The sequence below is a fragment of the Aedes albopictus genome, chromosome 1 (genome assembly GCF_035046485.1).
Source record: "Aedes albopictus strain Foshan chromosome 1, AalbF5, whole genome shotgun sequence".
In the NCBI taxonomy this organism is placed as follows: domain Eukaryota; kingdom Metazoa; phylum Arthropoda; class Insecta; order Diptera; family Culicidae; genus Aedes; species Aedes albopictus.
In genome coordinates, this window is record NC_085136.1 from 48,086,271 (window position 1) to 48,102,982 (window position 16,712).

Sequence of the window (16,712 nt, forward strand, 5' to 3'; positions counted from 1 at the left end):
AATTTCTCTTGGATTTCTTCTAGTAATTCCTGTTGGAGTTCCGACGGATTTACGTCCAGGATTGTATAGTATTGTGTCTGGAATGTGAATGATTGTGCGTTTTAATAAGATACAGTAGACGTTCGATAAGTGCAACATGTTTACGTTTCACTTAGCGAATGAAATTCGTTAACTGCAACAACTGACAGACGTCAAAGAACTATCATTTGCTGCAGAATGCAGCCAATGTGCCTACGGAAAACATCGCGCTGCAACAAAAGTGCATGCGAAAAACATCGCATCACTGTTGACATTTCGTTTTGACGGATAGACGAGTGCACCGATGAACTGAATTCATCGCGGTCCGAGAATTTTGACACTACAGCGGGGTCGTTCCCAATCAGAATTGTTCAATTCTGATTGGAAATCTTCCACTTCTGATTGGAAGCGACCCCGCTCTAGTGTCAAAATTCCCGGACCGCGATGAATTCAGTTCATCGGTGCACTCGTCTATAGCGGTGCGATAACTGCAAAATTGTTGCACTTAGCGGACTTGCAGTTAAAAAGCATTGCAGTTAAAGCGTTTACACAGAGCGATCATCTACTGTATCGTTTATAACGTGCATACAAATAATAAATGATTACGGATAAAAATTTTCAAAAGTTCCATCGGAAATTCCTCTATTATTATTATTATTATTATTATTATCTTTATTTACGAGATTTTCAGCCCTGGGCTGGTTCATCTCGGAGAAATTCCTCTAGGAGATCCACTGGAAATCTAAGAGTTCCAATGGATGTACCTCTAGAAGCCATATTGGGGTTGTTTTATAAGTTAATCGGGAATTTTTCTAGGAGCTCTATGGGGAATTATTTCATGATTTTCTCTGGTAACTCCTGTAGGAGCTCCGTCGGGAATTTCGTTAGGAGTTTTGCTGTGCGTTGATTTCAATCACATGCAACCTAGCGTGCAACAAAGCATCCCAGAATAAATTTAAATTGATCAAAGCTATCACTGTAACTTTTAGTCAAATAACCAGCCAAAAACCAGACAGTTTTTAATCCGACTGCAACAGGTTCTGAGCTTGCGAGATTTTTTTTTTTGTAGAAGCAAAAGGAATGGTACACCCAAAATAATATTCACCTTAGGTTTACGTGAAAGCATACATAGATTTTTTCCACTGTACTTTTCACGTAGAACTCACTGGGGGGTCCGGTATTGCAAGACCAACCAGATCCTAGTTCATTGTATGCAGTAGTCAGATAATAAATATGTGATTTTTCAGTTTAATACAAACAGCTGTCAGGTTACCATTACGTGAAACTCCAATACATCCTATTGGATTTTGCAGATACCTTTCAAATGAATTTTCATTATATTATTTATCCTTACCTGATTATTCAGTGAATTATAATATTTTGTTCTATATCATTAATTCACATCAAAATTGCAATATTCGTCATGCAAAATCAGTTTTCTTTAAATCCAGACATCGGCCAATTGCATTTTCAAAGTACATTGGATTTGACGTCTGAATTCAATGAAAATTGATTTTGCATTTTAAAAAAAACGCGATTTTCAATGGGATTGATACACTTTTTATAAAAGGATTCAATTTTATTAAGCGTTTTATTAGAAAAATATTTAATAATATCATTTTCATTATAAATAACTTGTTGATGAAATAAATGCATTGAAACTTCAAATGTATTTTACCACAAATTTTTGATTTTGATTGATTAATTTCATCTCATTATACTTTTCTTTTGAGAATATACGATAAATTATTTCGAATCAGATATACATTTATTTTTGGTATTTGGCCTGTCTTACATTGGCATCATTCGTTAAAGGTGATCTTAGGGCGAAACATAAATTTGCTATTTATACAAAAAACGTTCACTGGCAAACTTGCAAAATAGTCTATACTGATGACATCTACTATTTGTGTACATCCTTGTGTTTCATATGCTAAAAAGTGCTCATTAAATACAGAAACCTGCCAAACTGCAAGGACAAAATAAAAATCGTTATTGAGAGATATTATTTCTATGATCTCATAAAGCGTCATGGTGGAGTGTTCTAGCTTTGACAAAAATTGGCCAGTTTTATAACTCGTCCCCTTATAAACAACGGAACTAGATAGCATTAAATTGAATTGTGTGTTCAAGTTTAATGGTTGAATCAGTTTTCTGAAATAATTACGAAATCGAATATCATATTTCTGAAAGTTATGGTTGACGTCTGGTTTAAAAAAGCACTGATTTAGTAAGTCATGCGAAAATTGCAAATAGGACTTTATACACAGGGTAAAACAAATGTTCTTCCTTGATGATATCGCATGAGCGTATTGTTTGAATCCTTTATGCTTGGCTTCATGACGGAAACACATCATATTTTGAATTGGCCCTGAACATTGAATTACGCTAGGATAATGCAAAACAAAGTGATGTTTTGGCTTCAGATCTGTTTTGAATAAATCTGTGTACATCGTATGATGCGAAACAATCAACTTTCGTAATTTAGCAATGTCTTGAGAAGAAAATGAACGTTTTAAACACATTTCAACTAGTTCTACTAAATTAAGGGCATATTTCCAAACTGGGTCATTTTGTGGGACGAATTGACCAACTAATAAAGTAAAATAATGACAGAAATGACGCATTTCATTAGAAGTCATTTTGAACAAAACGGATTTACGCTTTTCTTTGCTGATATATGTTTCTCTGATGTCAGGCATTCGTAGCAATTCATTATCTACACAAACTTCCCCTATTTTCTTCCTACGATCGTTCAGCTCATGAATGGTGAAAAATGACTTTGAATAAATACAATAGTTCAAAACTTCTTCGAATCCGTATTTGCAAATTCCGCTGCTAAACAAATCGTGCATACCGTCTGCACTCTTATTCTCCACTACATGGAATGATGGTAAGTCATTAAAAACTGAGAAACTCGTAATACCAGTGTCACTATGCCGGTTAACCTCAACATCTTCCTCATAATCTTGTCTTCGCCTCATGCAGTCAGCATGTTCCCTGATATCGGTTTTAAGCAACTCTTTGGGTCTCCTACAAAACCGACAATAGAATGTTGCGTTAAATCCACTGGACAATAAGAGCATAGAATGTATGCCTAGATTGTCGCCTTGCAATAGGCACATAACAAATCGAATAAATATCGTGTCATTATTCACAGTTATGTGAATCCCTTCTTGCTCAATCCGTTTAAATTCATGCACTAATTCAGTCATTAACTTATTTACTCCAACTGCTTTGATGTCAACTTTCTTAATCATTCCAGCCACAAATATGTTGGATAATCTTGATGAAAACTGTTGATCAATTGTGGGAAAACTATAATATATCCCGCACACGGAATGTCGATTACTGTGGGAGCTTTGGGAATCATTCACCTCAAATTCATCCGAATAAAGCCAAACTGGTATGACAATATCATTTTGGTACTTCGCTCGTATTTCTTTCCATTTCGATCCGTTTACAAAATTCGAAATTTCTGCAGATTTTTCTAACTTAGTCATGTTTTCCATAGTCTGTTTATATACATTGTTGCATTCAAAAAAAGCTTTAATTTGGCTGGCAATTGGCATGACAACCAAGTAGCTGCTTTTAATGTCTGTGTCTAGCTCCAGATTTATTTGGTTTGAAATAATAGCATTCTCGTTCACTGTAATTATTTTTGGCAATTCTAGTCCTGTGGTTCTTATCAAATACGTAAAAAGCTTATGATCTGAATTGAATGGATCAAACATGTTTTTCATCTTATTTATGCAACTTTTCATCTTAAATTCTTCGTTTGGATTTTCAATCGTGACATCTAGTTCTTCAAATTCATGGGCGAGTTCTGCCAACATCTCTGATACATCTGTTTGGATACTGTAAACATCTTTCCTTGTAATATTATTTTTTGTGTGTAGACTTAAAGTTAAATTGAGAGCGGATCTGTCGATTTTCGAATAGTTACTACTTCCTGCATTTAGTTCTTCATTTTCTTCTGTTTTTTGCTTCTTGGTTGTTTGACTGTAATCCGATTGTGATGTTATCTCTGTGTTAGCTAAGTGAGGATTTTTGATCGGTGTGTTTTGACATGGGGTTTTACAGATATCGCGTTCATGGCCAATGATATGCTTCTTAAATGGATAAAATTTTGAAAAAACTTGAGTGCACGCCAAAACGGTACATTTGTACCGGTAGTCTACAGGGAGATCATGTTGCTGTTTAAGGTGAAGTAAGTAGTCGTTCACGGTTTGGAAATCGAGGTTGCAGTTTACCAGCATACACGCAATCATGATGACGAATCAGCAGTCAGGTTTTTGCGTAGTTTGATACAACTTGCGTATAATTCCCGCTGAGGAATTCGGTAGACGATGTCGCTTATGGAATACCACACCAGCTTCGACTGTTTGGAATATGGTAGTCCTAGAACTGCTGTGAATTTGATGAGCACGTCCAGGGCCCTCGCTGCTGACGGTAGTTCGTACTGTATGTCTCCGTAGTAAACGAAAAACCGGCCAATCATCCGGTTCAAGTCGTCACCAAATACTACCAGCTTCGGTACGACTGGTAGACTTCGTTCGGCATATGCAGAGTAAATCGTTTGAATTTTAGACGCCGCATCTTCTTCATTCCTGGCAAACACAACAGTATCCTCTTGAGCCACGGATATTGTCGGTTTGTATCTGTACCCTGCCGATATCGGTGGCAACACCGTATTGAGCGCCAGCAGAAAGGCACAAATTCTGGTATCTAAAAAAAAAGATAAAAATTTGAATATTATTCTCAATGTTGGTGTAGGTGTCTTCCAGAAAAAAAACGAAACGTTTCTGCAGTAATGCGTTAAAAAAAATTAAAATGCATTGGGCACTGTCCATAAACTACGTAGACTCAATTTTGGTACTCTCAGAACCCCCCTCCCCCCTCGTAAACTTTCGTCCATACACAATTTTCAAAATTTGTAAGGACCGTAGACTTTGGCCAGACCACCCCGTCCCCCCTCAGAGTCTACGTAGTTTATGGACAGCACCTTACTGGAAGATTTGTCAAGGGCCGCTTCAAATATGACGTCCATCATTTTTCGGGAATTTTAGACCCCCTCCCTCTGTCGCGCTTTTTTGTATACCTACTATATGAAGTATCACTCTTTCTCAGACCCCCCTCCCCCTTAAACGACGAACGTCATATTTGAATGACCATGAAATCTATTCAAAAAAAATTCTATTGGATCCTCTGATGGCATTTTTGAAAAAAAAAATCTTCCTTCCGGGATCTACGATTTAATCGTACTTGATTCAAATGGGTTCTATACGCACGGCGGCTTGGATCCCGTGTGCGATGTCCAGTTTAGCAGCGGTGCGACAATCGTCAGAAAGTGTCCTAATCCTTGTTTTCCCGGTCCATTCAGCTCCAGCACAGTATCCGAATGCAAACAAACAACCGATCAGCATATTTATCAATGCTAATAACTATACATTTTTATACTGATACTGATAAATAACTATAAGTTTTGATACTGCATTTTACAACGCTACGAGTTGATCAAATATTTATTTTTTCATGAATGAAAATTGACAGCTGGCAAGGTTCGACATAAACCAACAGGTCTGTGCCTCAAAAAAGGTGGCAGTTTGAGTGCAGTCACTATATATACAGTCTGGTGGGTAGACCTCCGAATCTAGCTCCGAACTAATTCGATCGGATATTGACAGTTTTCTCGAACTGCGGTTGCGGGGATTATTGTACCGCAAGAATAATTGGCTTCTTTAGCGGTGTTGAGATAATTACATATTCTGAATCTGCATGCGAAACTGAGCCGAAATCCAAATTTTCATGAATTTTGGTGACCAGGAACCTATTTAAAAATCAATTTGAAGTTTGTATGGGAGCGATTTGTCGTACCACCCCTCGTCACATTTTGTACTGGGTGGAGCTGTCAAACAGTTACTCAGCTGTCAAAAGGTTTTTTCAAAAAATCTCTTTGAAATTGATTTTAGATACCAAAATAAAGTTCTAAAAATCTGAAAAAAAATCATAGTGGCTCAGAAAAAGGTGCTCTTTCGTATAAAATAAAAAAATCGATACATTTTTCTTAATTTAAAAACCCAATTTAATGGTCTGAAAACAAAAGACAGTCAAAAGATTGAACTTTCTCTAGTATTCCTAGTAAGATATCTAGATTGAGTTTAAATAAGGGCGAAAGTAACATGAGCGAGTTCTCTTCATCGACTCTCTCTTCTGCAAATTAAAGTGACAAGATGCAAATTCAATCGAACTTTTTTACACTTAGACGCTGGATCGTATTGCAACCTAGCGATTTATGACCAAAAAGTGCAACCATACTTGCGACTTGTCACTTTAATTTGATGAAGAGAGAGTCGATGAAGAGAACTCGCTCATGTTACTTTCGCCCTTATTTAAACTCAATCTAGATATTGCAGCTGCTAATTTCCAGGATTTTCCGGATTTTCTGTTCGCCAGACTGTATATATAGTGACTGTAGTTTAGGGCAGTTCTTAGCGACAGTAGTGGGTGTATAAACAAAACAAAGTGCGTTTAGAGGCCGGTCAAACAAAAAGTGATTCTAACAACAACAACAAAATAATAAAAATTGAGTGTTGTTTTGTTTGCATTCATGCTAAACCTGATACACGCAATTACGTACAGTTAATTTTGTTAAATTATTGTGGGCCAATACAGCAGACGGAAGAAAAAAGTTGGTCATTCTCTCGCAATTAAGATTAAGCAGGAGGTAAATTCAAAAGTTCTTTGTTGTTACAAATATGATTACGTTATAACCGAGGCACTAACTACCTAGATGGCATGAAGCGATATTCAAGATTCGGTGCTCCTTTTCCCAAACAGTTGAACTACAGAGCATAGACGGATAGAACCAAACAGAAGAGACATTAACTGCAAAACAAGTTTGATCAGCATTGTGAAGGAGATCAGCAGTATTACTCGATGAGCCAAATGTACATCAAACAGTAAGTCTTTACTTCAGTTTGAAAAATAGTGGTTTGCCTGATTTATCGTAACTGGGCTCAATTAAATTGCTTCGAAAATCTTTTGCCTGAAATATATGTTCCAGATTTAACCGTTGTTAGGATTGCTTAGGAGCCTCTGAATGCCCCTCCGGATTGTCGATCTGACCGTATTATTGAATAATATATATCAATATGATAGCATTTACCTTCACTAGTACTGTCGAAGTGCTTCAGTAGTGCACTAGCTGATGGGTCAGTCGCCTGCTTCTCGATGAAAGGTCTGGCAGCGTTACAAACCTCTTTCAATTTATCCAACTCAGTCGGTGCTTCTGGGTAAATCGATGCAAAGTCTTTATCAATCTAGACAAAAGAATTTATACATAAGTTTTACTTGTTAATAGCTACACCTGCATTAGGGAACGTTCAAAAATTACGTCCAACAATTGGTGGGGGTGGGGGGGGGGGTCTACGAAAGTGTATTAGGTATAGGAAAATAGCGTGACAGAGGGGAGGTCTAGAAATCCTGAAAAATGATGGACGTAATATTTGAATCTTCCCTTAGATAAATACTCACCAGTTGGTATCCGAATTCCTCTTTATAGTGCGGAAACTTCTGCAATAATTTAGCAGCCGATTTTTGTTTCTGCAGCAGCGGTTGCCTGAAGCTGAAGCTCACTGGCCATTTGTCCAGCACTGTTGACCACGGTTGCACGTTCAGGATCAGCCACTGAGTTCCTTCATTTACCGCTTGAACCTTTTGCGGGGCGGAACTGGGTTTCAGCTTCTTCACGTGCTCATCTTCTCTAGCTTCTTCCTTCCGCTTCTTTTGTTTTAGGTTGCCGATCTTGTTGGCTATTTTGCCGCCAGGGTTTTTGCGGTCTCCCCCTCTCGGAATGTAATAACTTTCCTAAAAAATATTCTTTTAGTGTTCTAAGCGATTATTTTAATATCAATTGTAATACGAACCTTCTTTTCTGATTTGAATAACGTTGTTATGGCCAAGCTGTAGTTTTCGAGGTCCTCAGAACGCAGGTTTCGGTGTAACGAAATATGGTAGTTGGCCACTATTTCTGCCAACTGCTGCTGCTTCGGCTCGGAGAGTTCCCCATGCTCCGATCTGCGTAAAATATCCTTTCCTTTCTCGGACGAAAGCAGCAGTCCGTTAAGCCACTCAGGGTTAAGCGTTATCAGCCTTGATGTATCTGGCCGCGATTGCTGGTCTGGGTACGACTGCACAGATGGGGATGAATGCTTATTTACGTCTTCAGCCACTGTATTAGTTTTCTCGGACTGCGAAGTATCCAATTGGTCCAACGGCGACTGTACTCTTTCTTCCGCAAGAGGTTCAGGCTGGCTATTTTCGACGTCGGTACTTTTTTCTCGCAATTCCTCCTTTTCTTCTTGCTGTGACTCTCCTTGTTCTTCCTCGGGTTGGGATTCCTGTTCTTCCTCGCGTTGGGATTCCGGGTGCAGAATGATCTCGGTGACGATTTCAAAATGCTCGTCGGCTTTCGGCAGTGAACTGGAAGCTGCCGCTTCCGGTGGCTCTTGAAGTGAGCTTCCGCTGAGCAGCAGTTGTGCTATCTGTGTTTTCTGTAATTAGAAGCAAAACAAATCTCATTTATTTGAGAACTAAATATTGTACGCACGAGAACTTACGTTTCGCTTCCTCCACGACGTGATACGCTCGAAAAGATTCTCGTACGACCAATTTACTCCCGTTTGCTCCAAATACTCCTTTAAATCCTGCAGAGACAGCGTCAGCAGCTCGTAAAGTCCAATATCACACTCTGGAATGGTTGTTATTATTGTTTGACGTCCTTTTACGATTTATTTTAGTAACTTACGCTCAAAAATGTCCAGCAAATCGCGAGAAATATCCAGGTCTGCAAGTATGTCCGACGCCATGTTGATTTTTTGATAGTTTTTTCACACTGGAAAGTCACGTAGCGTCAATATGTTACACTACGCTAAACTGCTACGTAACAATCACCTAGCATGGATATGACAATATGTGACTCGGATGGGAATGTCACGTAGAAATTACGAATCAGTAAGAAGCTTTTATCGGAATCAGATAAACTAGGAATAAGGGACACAAATTTCAATTCACGTGATGATTCACGTACATCTAACGGGAATATTTTTTTGCGTGTATCCGATTCAATGTGTATACACATAAAAGCTGAACCACGCCAATTATTCAAGCTGTCGCTTCAAGGTGGAATAGACCATTCCCGTCTGACCTAACCCCCCTTTTTTATATTTTTCTTCGAAAGACAATTGGTTTTAATGATCATTGCCGTTTTTTAATTTTTTTTATATGCATTCCTGATTTTCATACAATTTTTTGAAAATTCGAAAAATCTCTCCAATTTGAAATTAAAATCACCGTGCGAAGTAGTGTGCACACCCCTGGCCTGTGGAGATGTTTTTCAGTGTGGAGAATAGGCTCCCAGCCCTGCCATCATTTTGGCATGTTTACATATCGAAATGTCAAATCCCCATCGCCGCTCCACCTCAGCTCACCTTCTCCTCATCAGCGGTCATCTTGCTGCGGATCAGATCCCTCAGATCGGACTTCTCCCGGTAGTTCGCCGCATATCGTCCACCGTGACGCGTGACCCACTCCTGCAGGCGCTTGTACATCACCACCCGCCAGGGGACCTTCGTTCGAGGTGGCCTCCGTGTCGTCCATATATGCTTTTTCAGGGCCTCCATGGGATGTTCCAGCCGGAGGTTACTCTGCTGGCTTCGGATGGGATTCCACGACGCAGTGCTTCTTGACTTGCAGCCTCGCCACACCGTAGATTCCCACCAGTCGGCACACCATTTGCAGAATTTGCTGATTCCACAGCAAATTGGACAGACAAGTCACAGTTTGCTCGTTCGTCCCTGTGGCCACCACAACGTCAATGTTCCGGAACAAATTTACGTGGGAGTCCATCAGCTGATAAACATTCTCCTCTAGGTAGTCTTGCTTGCTGTGGCCAAATCATCCGGATTCAAGTCGGAAAAGCAGAAGGCCATTCGTGCTCCACAATCCTCGCCGGTAGTGCCGGCGATCGGAGCCGCCTTTAGTCCTGCACAGTATCCTCCTAGCACTGTTTGCAGCAAGATGAATTCCGATCACTACATTATATGGACGTCATTCTCATCCTAGCCACATCCTCCTGAGTTCCTTGCCACATTCCAGTCAGCATCAATTTCTTACGTCACCGCAGCAGCATCCGCCACAACCTCAACAGCCATCGGCCCTCGGAAGTTTCGATGAAGATCCCAGGCTCATGCCAACAACATGGAACCGGCTCACAGTTCCTCTACAACGCCCCCCCCCCACCTCGATGGACTTACGGATCAATTCTCCGACAGTATCTGTAGTTTCTTCGGTGTCCTCCCAAAGACTATCTTCCTACCGGGAACAGCCTTCACTAGCCCACAAGAATTCAAATCCGAATTATCAGAGGGACCGAAAATGCCTAGATGATGATAGAAACAGCATTACATCTACAATTCATTTCATTTATTTAGTTAACATCAAATTCATGATAATACTGAATCAACAATTTGCCGCCATAATACTCGATTTGCAGCTGCAGCTCTCCAACGTCGGTCACGCCCAACACTCGCCAGATCACGCTCCACCTGGTCCGCCCATCGTGCTCTCTGCGCTCCACGCCTTCTTGTACCAACCGGATGGTTAGCAAACACCAACTTTGCAGGGTTGTTGTCCGGCATTCTTGCAACATGCCCTGCCCACCGTATCCGTCCAGCTTTAGCCACTTTCAGGATGTTGGGTTCACCGTAGAGTGCAGCGAGGTCGTGGTTCATCCTTCTCCGCCACACACCATTCTCCTGCACGCCGCCGAAGATCGTCCTTAGCACCCGTCGCTCGAAAACTCCGAGTGCTTGCATGTCCTCCTCGAGCATCGTCCACGTCTCGTGCCCGTAGAGAACCACCGGTCTTATTAACGTCTTGTACATGGTACATTTGGTGCGGGGGTGAATCTTTTTTGACCGCAGTTTCTTCTGGAGCCCATAATAGGCACGACTTCCACTGATGATGCGCCTTCGTATTTCACGGCTCACGTTATTGTCAGCCGTTAGCAAGGAACCGAGGTAGACGAATTCTTCTACCACCTCGAAAGTATCCCCGTCTATCGTAACATTGCTGTCAAGGCTTGTCCTGTCTCGCTCAGTCCCACCTACCAGCATGTACTTTGTCTTAGCCGCATTCACCACCAGTCCGACCTTTGCTGCTTCACGTTTCAGGCGGGTGTACTGTTCTGCCACCGTTCCAAATGTCCTAGCAATAATATCCATGTCATCAGCAAAACATACAAATTGGCTGGATTTCGTGAAGATCGTACCCCGGCTGTTGAGCCCGGCTCGTCGCATAACACCTTCCAGGGCGATGTTGAATAGTAGGCAGGAAAGTCCATCACCTTGTCGTAGTCCCCGTCGAGATTCAAATGAACTGGATAGTTCACCCGAAATCCTTACGCTGTTCTGCACACCGTCCATCGTTGTTCTTATCAGTTTAGTCAGCTTCCCGGGAAAGCTGTTCTCGTCCATAATTTTCCATAGCTCTGTGCGGTCGATACTGTCGTATGCCGCTTTGAAGTCGATGAACAGGTGATGCGTTGGGACCTGGTATTCACGGCATTTCTGGAGGATTTGCCGTACGGTGAAGATCTGGTCCGTTGTCGACCGGCCGTCGATGAAACCGGCTTGGTAACTTCCCACGAACTCATTTACTTTAGGTGAAAGACGACGGAAGATGATCTGGGATAGCACTTTGTAGGCGGCATTCAAAATGGTGATCGCTCGAAAGTTCTCACACATTAACTTGTCACCTTTCTTGTGGATGGGACAGATTATCCCTTCCTTCCACTCCTCCGGTAGCTGTTCGGTTTCCCAGATCTTGACTACATCTACAAATTGTCGGCGAATATAAGTTTGATATTCTGAGTTTGAGTTTTCCCTTGATCAACTAGGACAAGTACCGTCGTGCGAGGTGTAATTGGGCCAAAGCGAGGTGACATTAGGCCACTATTCCGCACGTTTAGAATACGACGGGAAAGTATATTGCGTACTTAACTACTAAAATACATAATTCCAAGATACTTTGTATCCACCGTAGGATTCCCTGACTTTTATTGAATCCGTGGAATCAATGGTACAAAAAAAAAACATCATCCAATGTTGCCGGGAAAGCTTGAGCAGCGAGTTCCACCAACATCAGCATGAACCCAATGACGACGGAAACTAAATAGACCACCTTCCACCTGCGGATGCGCCCCGAGAACTGTACGGTGACCGAACTGACTTGTCAATTGCTGGTCGAATCGTTGTTTTGTATATGTACACGACCGAAAGGAGGATTTTTGTGATAGCGTAGAATAACGGACAAGTCTAAATGTGATTAGTTTCAACATAACATTCAAGCCAGGATTCAAGCACTTTTCCTCAAAGCACAATGCACAATTCGTTTGCTTTTATTTTTCATATTTGTTTTCTTTTGTTTTTGATTATCCATTTTTTGCTTCTTCAGAAGCCGTCGCACTGCTCCATCCCTCTCCATTCTTTCTTCTTCTGCTCCATCTTCCGCATACCATATTGCCTTTCCCTTGGGATATCCTTAAGTTAAGGTTAAGGACCTTAACCATGATTGTCTTCATCACCTTAACACATCCTGTGTGTATTCTCTTTTTCTTCGCCAATAATTCTGACGTTGATCCTTCTCGTCGTAGCCCGTCCCTCGGTCGAATCAAGTGATGAACAAGCCGACTTTCCACAACTGATGTACACCGTACCGACAACGACTAACTTCAAGACCTGAAAGTACCGAAGAAAACCATTGGATTTTGTGCGCCCTATCGGGTAGCCAATAATATTCATTACCCGTATTTTACCTTCTGCTTCCGGGCGTAATCGTCCGCGTCCGATAGGAACCCATTCGAGCAAGGGGTTGTTTTTCCGCTTATACGTGGGCGGAAAAGCTGGACGGTTTTCTACGGTTAGCTGCTGGCCAGTCCAAAAATGCATCACCGAAATTCTCCGTGTTTTCCAACGCAGCACCGCCAAAGGAATTGCCGCCTTTCAGCAGCAGCAGCCAAAAGTGGATGACTACGATGGACATTCGCATAAGTTATCGCGTTTTCACTGTTTTTTTTTTCACCTCAGCGGGGCCGCGGATTGTAGGCGATTTGCAACTGCAAAGAACGTTTTCTAAAATCGATCACTTGTGCACTTTGAGCATTGTACAAAAACGACGGCAGAATCGCAAAAAATAGCTACACTTTTTTGGAAGATTACCGGGGTAACTTGCTGTTAATATTTTCAGATGAGTTTGTTGTCATTCTGGATGTGGGCAGACGGCGCGGGAGTAGATCAAAACAAAGAATATCGAACGTCATTATTGACAGTCAGCTGATCGAAGATTCTCCGCATCTCTCCAAAAAACCATAGGGGATAAAGGGGTTCATCGAGTTTTGTGAAAAAATATTTTATATGGGATCATAGGGTTAAAGTGCTACTTCGCAGGTTTTTCATTGTTTTTCAATAGTTAGGGGCTTCAAAACATATGGGTTCTTTGGGAAAGTTTACTCAATAAATTATCAGAAAGCCGTAGAGCACATAAAATTTTTTGACGGGAATGGTCTATTTGGCCCTGCAGATCCATCACCAGAAGGTCAGTCTCACGTCGAAAGTCTCGTTGTTGAAGCGAATCTGCGACAAGCGTTTTTCGGAAGGGGTGGATATGGCGGAGCATATCTTCGGTATGGAGGAGCTATTCGCAGTATCCTCACAGAGAACAGACATTTAAGCACCGACGAACCGACGTGACAGCTAGAACAAATAAATTCAAATTTGTTGTCCCCGACGCCATGATGAAAAATAGCCGAACACTATCGCCTCCTCTTATTAACGACCCGCGTTGTTTTGATAGCTTGACTCCAAACCCCCGTGTATTCATATCATTCATATAGGAAAAGGTTCGCGTCTTTGCTGATTTGACAGAAGCGTTCGCTCGCTTCGCTGTAATGTATATTGTACTTTGCTTTGTGTTGATGCACTTTAGAGTGTAATAAAATAATCATTAACTGTCATTAGCCGCTTGCGCACAGGACGCGCAAGCGTATGCGCAGTTGCGCAATCATTATCATAAATAATAATAAACAGAGCCTGGACGCTCTCTTATGTTTCCAACACTCGAACAAGACACACGTATTTTTATTAGTTACTCCCGGAAGAATTCCCCCAGTGAATAGGTTTTATTACAGTGATACTATCATAAAGATTACTGAAGTCCGGTCGCAGTGATTATCCCTTTTGTCTGCTGGAAGTAGTCCGGATCACCGGATAGAAAACGCTGGTCGACCGTTAAATTCAGGGGGGACAGTTTTGAAACACTACTGTCACGTCGGTTCGTCGGTGATTTAAGCTCCAACAAAGAATCGTTGAAAACGAGTGTAAATGATTTAAGTGTATTTCAACGTCAGCAACGGAGACTACCCGACATATAAACTCGATTAGACCCTACGTGGAAATACACCAGCCCACACAAGCTACACGAGCGTTCAACTGCCAAAAACAACACAGGAACGCAGGAAACAAAATGACAACACGAAAATGTAAGTGATGGGATGCTAGCGCCACGCAAGGGGAGCATAACGACATACTCTGATATGACCGTTACAAAATGTTACACATGGCAGAAAGCAAAGATAGACGTCTGTTCTCTGTAGTAGCCTGGCAAATGCCGAACACCAGCAGGAGGAAAATCTCATGGCCGCGATGATCCTCAGATATCTGACAAGCTCGTACGCCACCCTGACTACCGTCCTCGGAATTCGTTCAAACGACGAACTAAGCCTGGAGCTTGTCAAAGTGGAAACTACTGAACGAAGCAGCGAATAAACTGCCAAGGACGACAAACTCATCTTAATAAAGATAGTTTTCGATCAATCATAGTAGACATGTTTGTTTGAATAAATCAATCACCAGAGGCAGTCGTCTTTCTTTTACTCTCCCAATCACTACAGGTTATGAGCCTTGTTATTAGCCCATCGCACCTGTTGCCATTGGAAACGGAAGTTGTTTGGAAGACAGTCACCGAAGAAAATGCAAGCGAAAACGAAGCCATATCTTTTCGACAGCAAGAACCCCCCGAATTGGAGCTTTCGGCTGGAGACGCTACTGGAGGAGCGACAGCTAATCGATTGCATTCGGAGGGATGTGGACGAAATCCCGGAGTTCCAGGAAGACGGATCGGATACCTACGATGCAGGAGAAAGCTCGGAAGGAAAGGAAACTGGTGGAGCGGTTCCGAGGTCCATCAGACCGTTGAAACTGGTTCACAAAGGCGTGTGCGACTTCCTAACGCCGACGGCCGGCCTGGAGCGGAAAAGGGTATATGCCGCAGCAAAACGATGTGAATTAGCGGTTGAATCGGAACAATCCTGGACAAGGCGAAGGCGATGGTAGAAGATTCAGGTCTAACGAAGAAGCTCTGGAGCGAGGCAGTACTAGCGGCGGTGTTCATCATCAATCAAAGTCCGATGGTGGCGTTGATCAAACAAGAAAACGTCGTACGAAATGTGGCACGGACACATACCAGACGTGTCCGAACTCCGCATCTGGGGAAGCAAGGCCTTCAGCTTCATTGTTCATTCGGAAGGAGAAACGATCCTATCTGGATGCGCGTAGCCAGGCAGGCGTGCTATTTCGTAGGCTACGGTGTGAATGGATATCGTTTGTGGGACAGTCGCAAACAGAAGGTGTACCTTGCTCGGGATGTTGTCGTCAGTGAGTCAAAGTATGTAGTCCGAGCCACATGAAGTCCCGAAAGAGCCGGCAGCTGAAACTGAGCCGGGGAACGACGTTGATCAGCCGATCGACCCTCAGGGCGATGGAAATGATAGCTTTGTGTCACTGGGAGAAGAAGAAGAGGAAGAGATTATTACGAAAAGAAGCAACCATGTCCGGCTGCCCAGCGTAGTTGGACAATTATTCTTGCCTGGCGTACACGTTGAACACCAAAAACTATTTTGCGAACCTACCGGGTACCATTGAAGAAATGAAGACGAGGAAGTGCTGGTCGCGGTGGCGTGGAGCCATCGAGGATGAGCTGAAATTGCTGGCGACGAACAACATCTGGGACCTGGTAGATCTACTGGAAGAACGAAAACCGGTGGATTGCAAATGGGTGTTCAAGCTGAAATTGAAACCGGATGGCACCGCCGACAAATACAAAGCAAGATTAGTTGTCGGAGAATTCACGCAGCGATACGGGCACGATTTCATGGAGACCTACGCTCCGGTGGTCAAGATGTCCATGGTCCAGATGATGCTGGCATTGACAAACCAGGAAAAATTGCTGATCCACCAAATGGATGTACGGACTGTGTTCCTCAACGGCAATCTTTCGGAGGAAATCTTTATGCGCCAACCTCGAGGATTTGAGGATGGGAATCGGGACTGCCGACTGAAAAAAATCCATCTACGGTTTGAAGCAAGCATCGAAGGCATGGAATGATCGATTTCACGAGCTTGTAACCCGGATTGGTTTTCGACTGCCAGAGCGACAGTTGTCTCCACGTTCGGAAGCGTGGTAGCGAAAAAGTATTTCTGCTGCTGCACGTGGATGACATTCTCAGCATGTCTCGTTCCCTCGGAATAATTGGCGCTATCAAGAAGATGATGAAGACGGAGTTCACGATGCAAGAC

The 16,712-nt window shown here is 42.3% G+C and overlaps 2 protein-coding genes across 2 annotated transcripts; both read right to left on the reverse strand.

Annotated features, from left to right (window-relative positions):
- Positions 1-1,496: 1,496 nt before the first annotated feature.
- LOC134284914 (uncharacterized) lies at positions 1,497-6,056 on the reverse strand. The gene is made up of 2 exons (XM_062844475.1): positions 5,284-6,056; positions 1,497-4,746 (listed from the first exon to the last, which is right to left on the reverse strand). The coding sequence occupies exon 2, from the start codon at positions 4,287-4,289 to the stop codon at positions 1,821-1,823; it is 2,469 nt and encodes an 822-aa protein (XP_062700459.1). The 5' UTR covers positions 4,290-4,746; positions 5,284-6,056; the 3' UTR covers positions 1,497-1,820.
- A 1,416-nt stretch (positions 6,057-7,472) lies between these two features.
- On the reverse strand, positions 7,473-10,098 carry LOC109425374 (uncharacterized). Its single transcript, XM_062844407.1, has 3 exons — positions 8,828-10,098; positions 8,640-8,770; positions 7,473-8,573 (listed from the first exon to the last, which is right to left on the reverse strand). The coding sequence occupies exons 1-3, from the start codon at positions 8,886-8,888 to the stop codon at positions 7,911-7,913; spliced, it is 855 nt and encodes a 284-aa protein (XP_062700391.1). The 5' UTR covers positions 8,889-10,098; the 3' UTR covers positions 7,473-7,910.
- Positions 10,099-16,712: the final 6,614 nt, after the last annotated feature.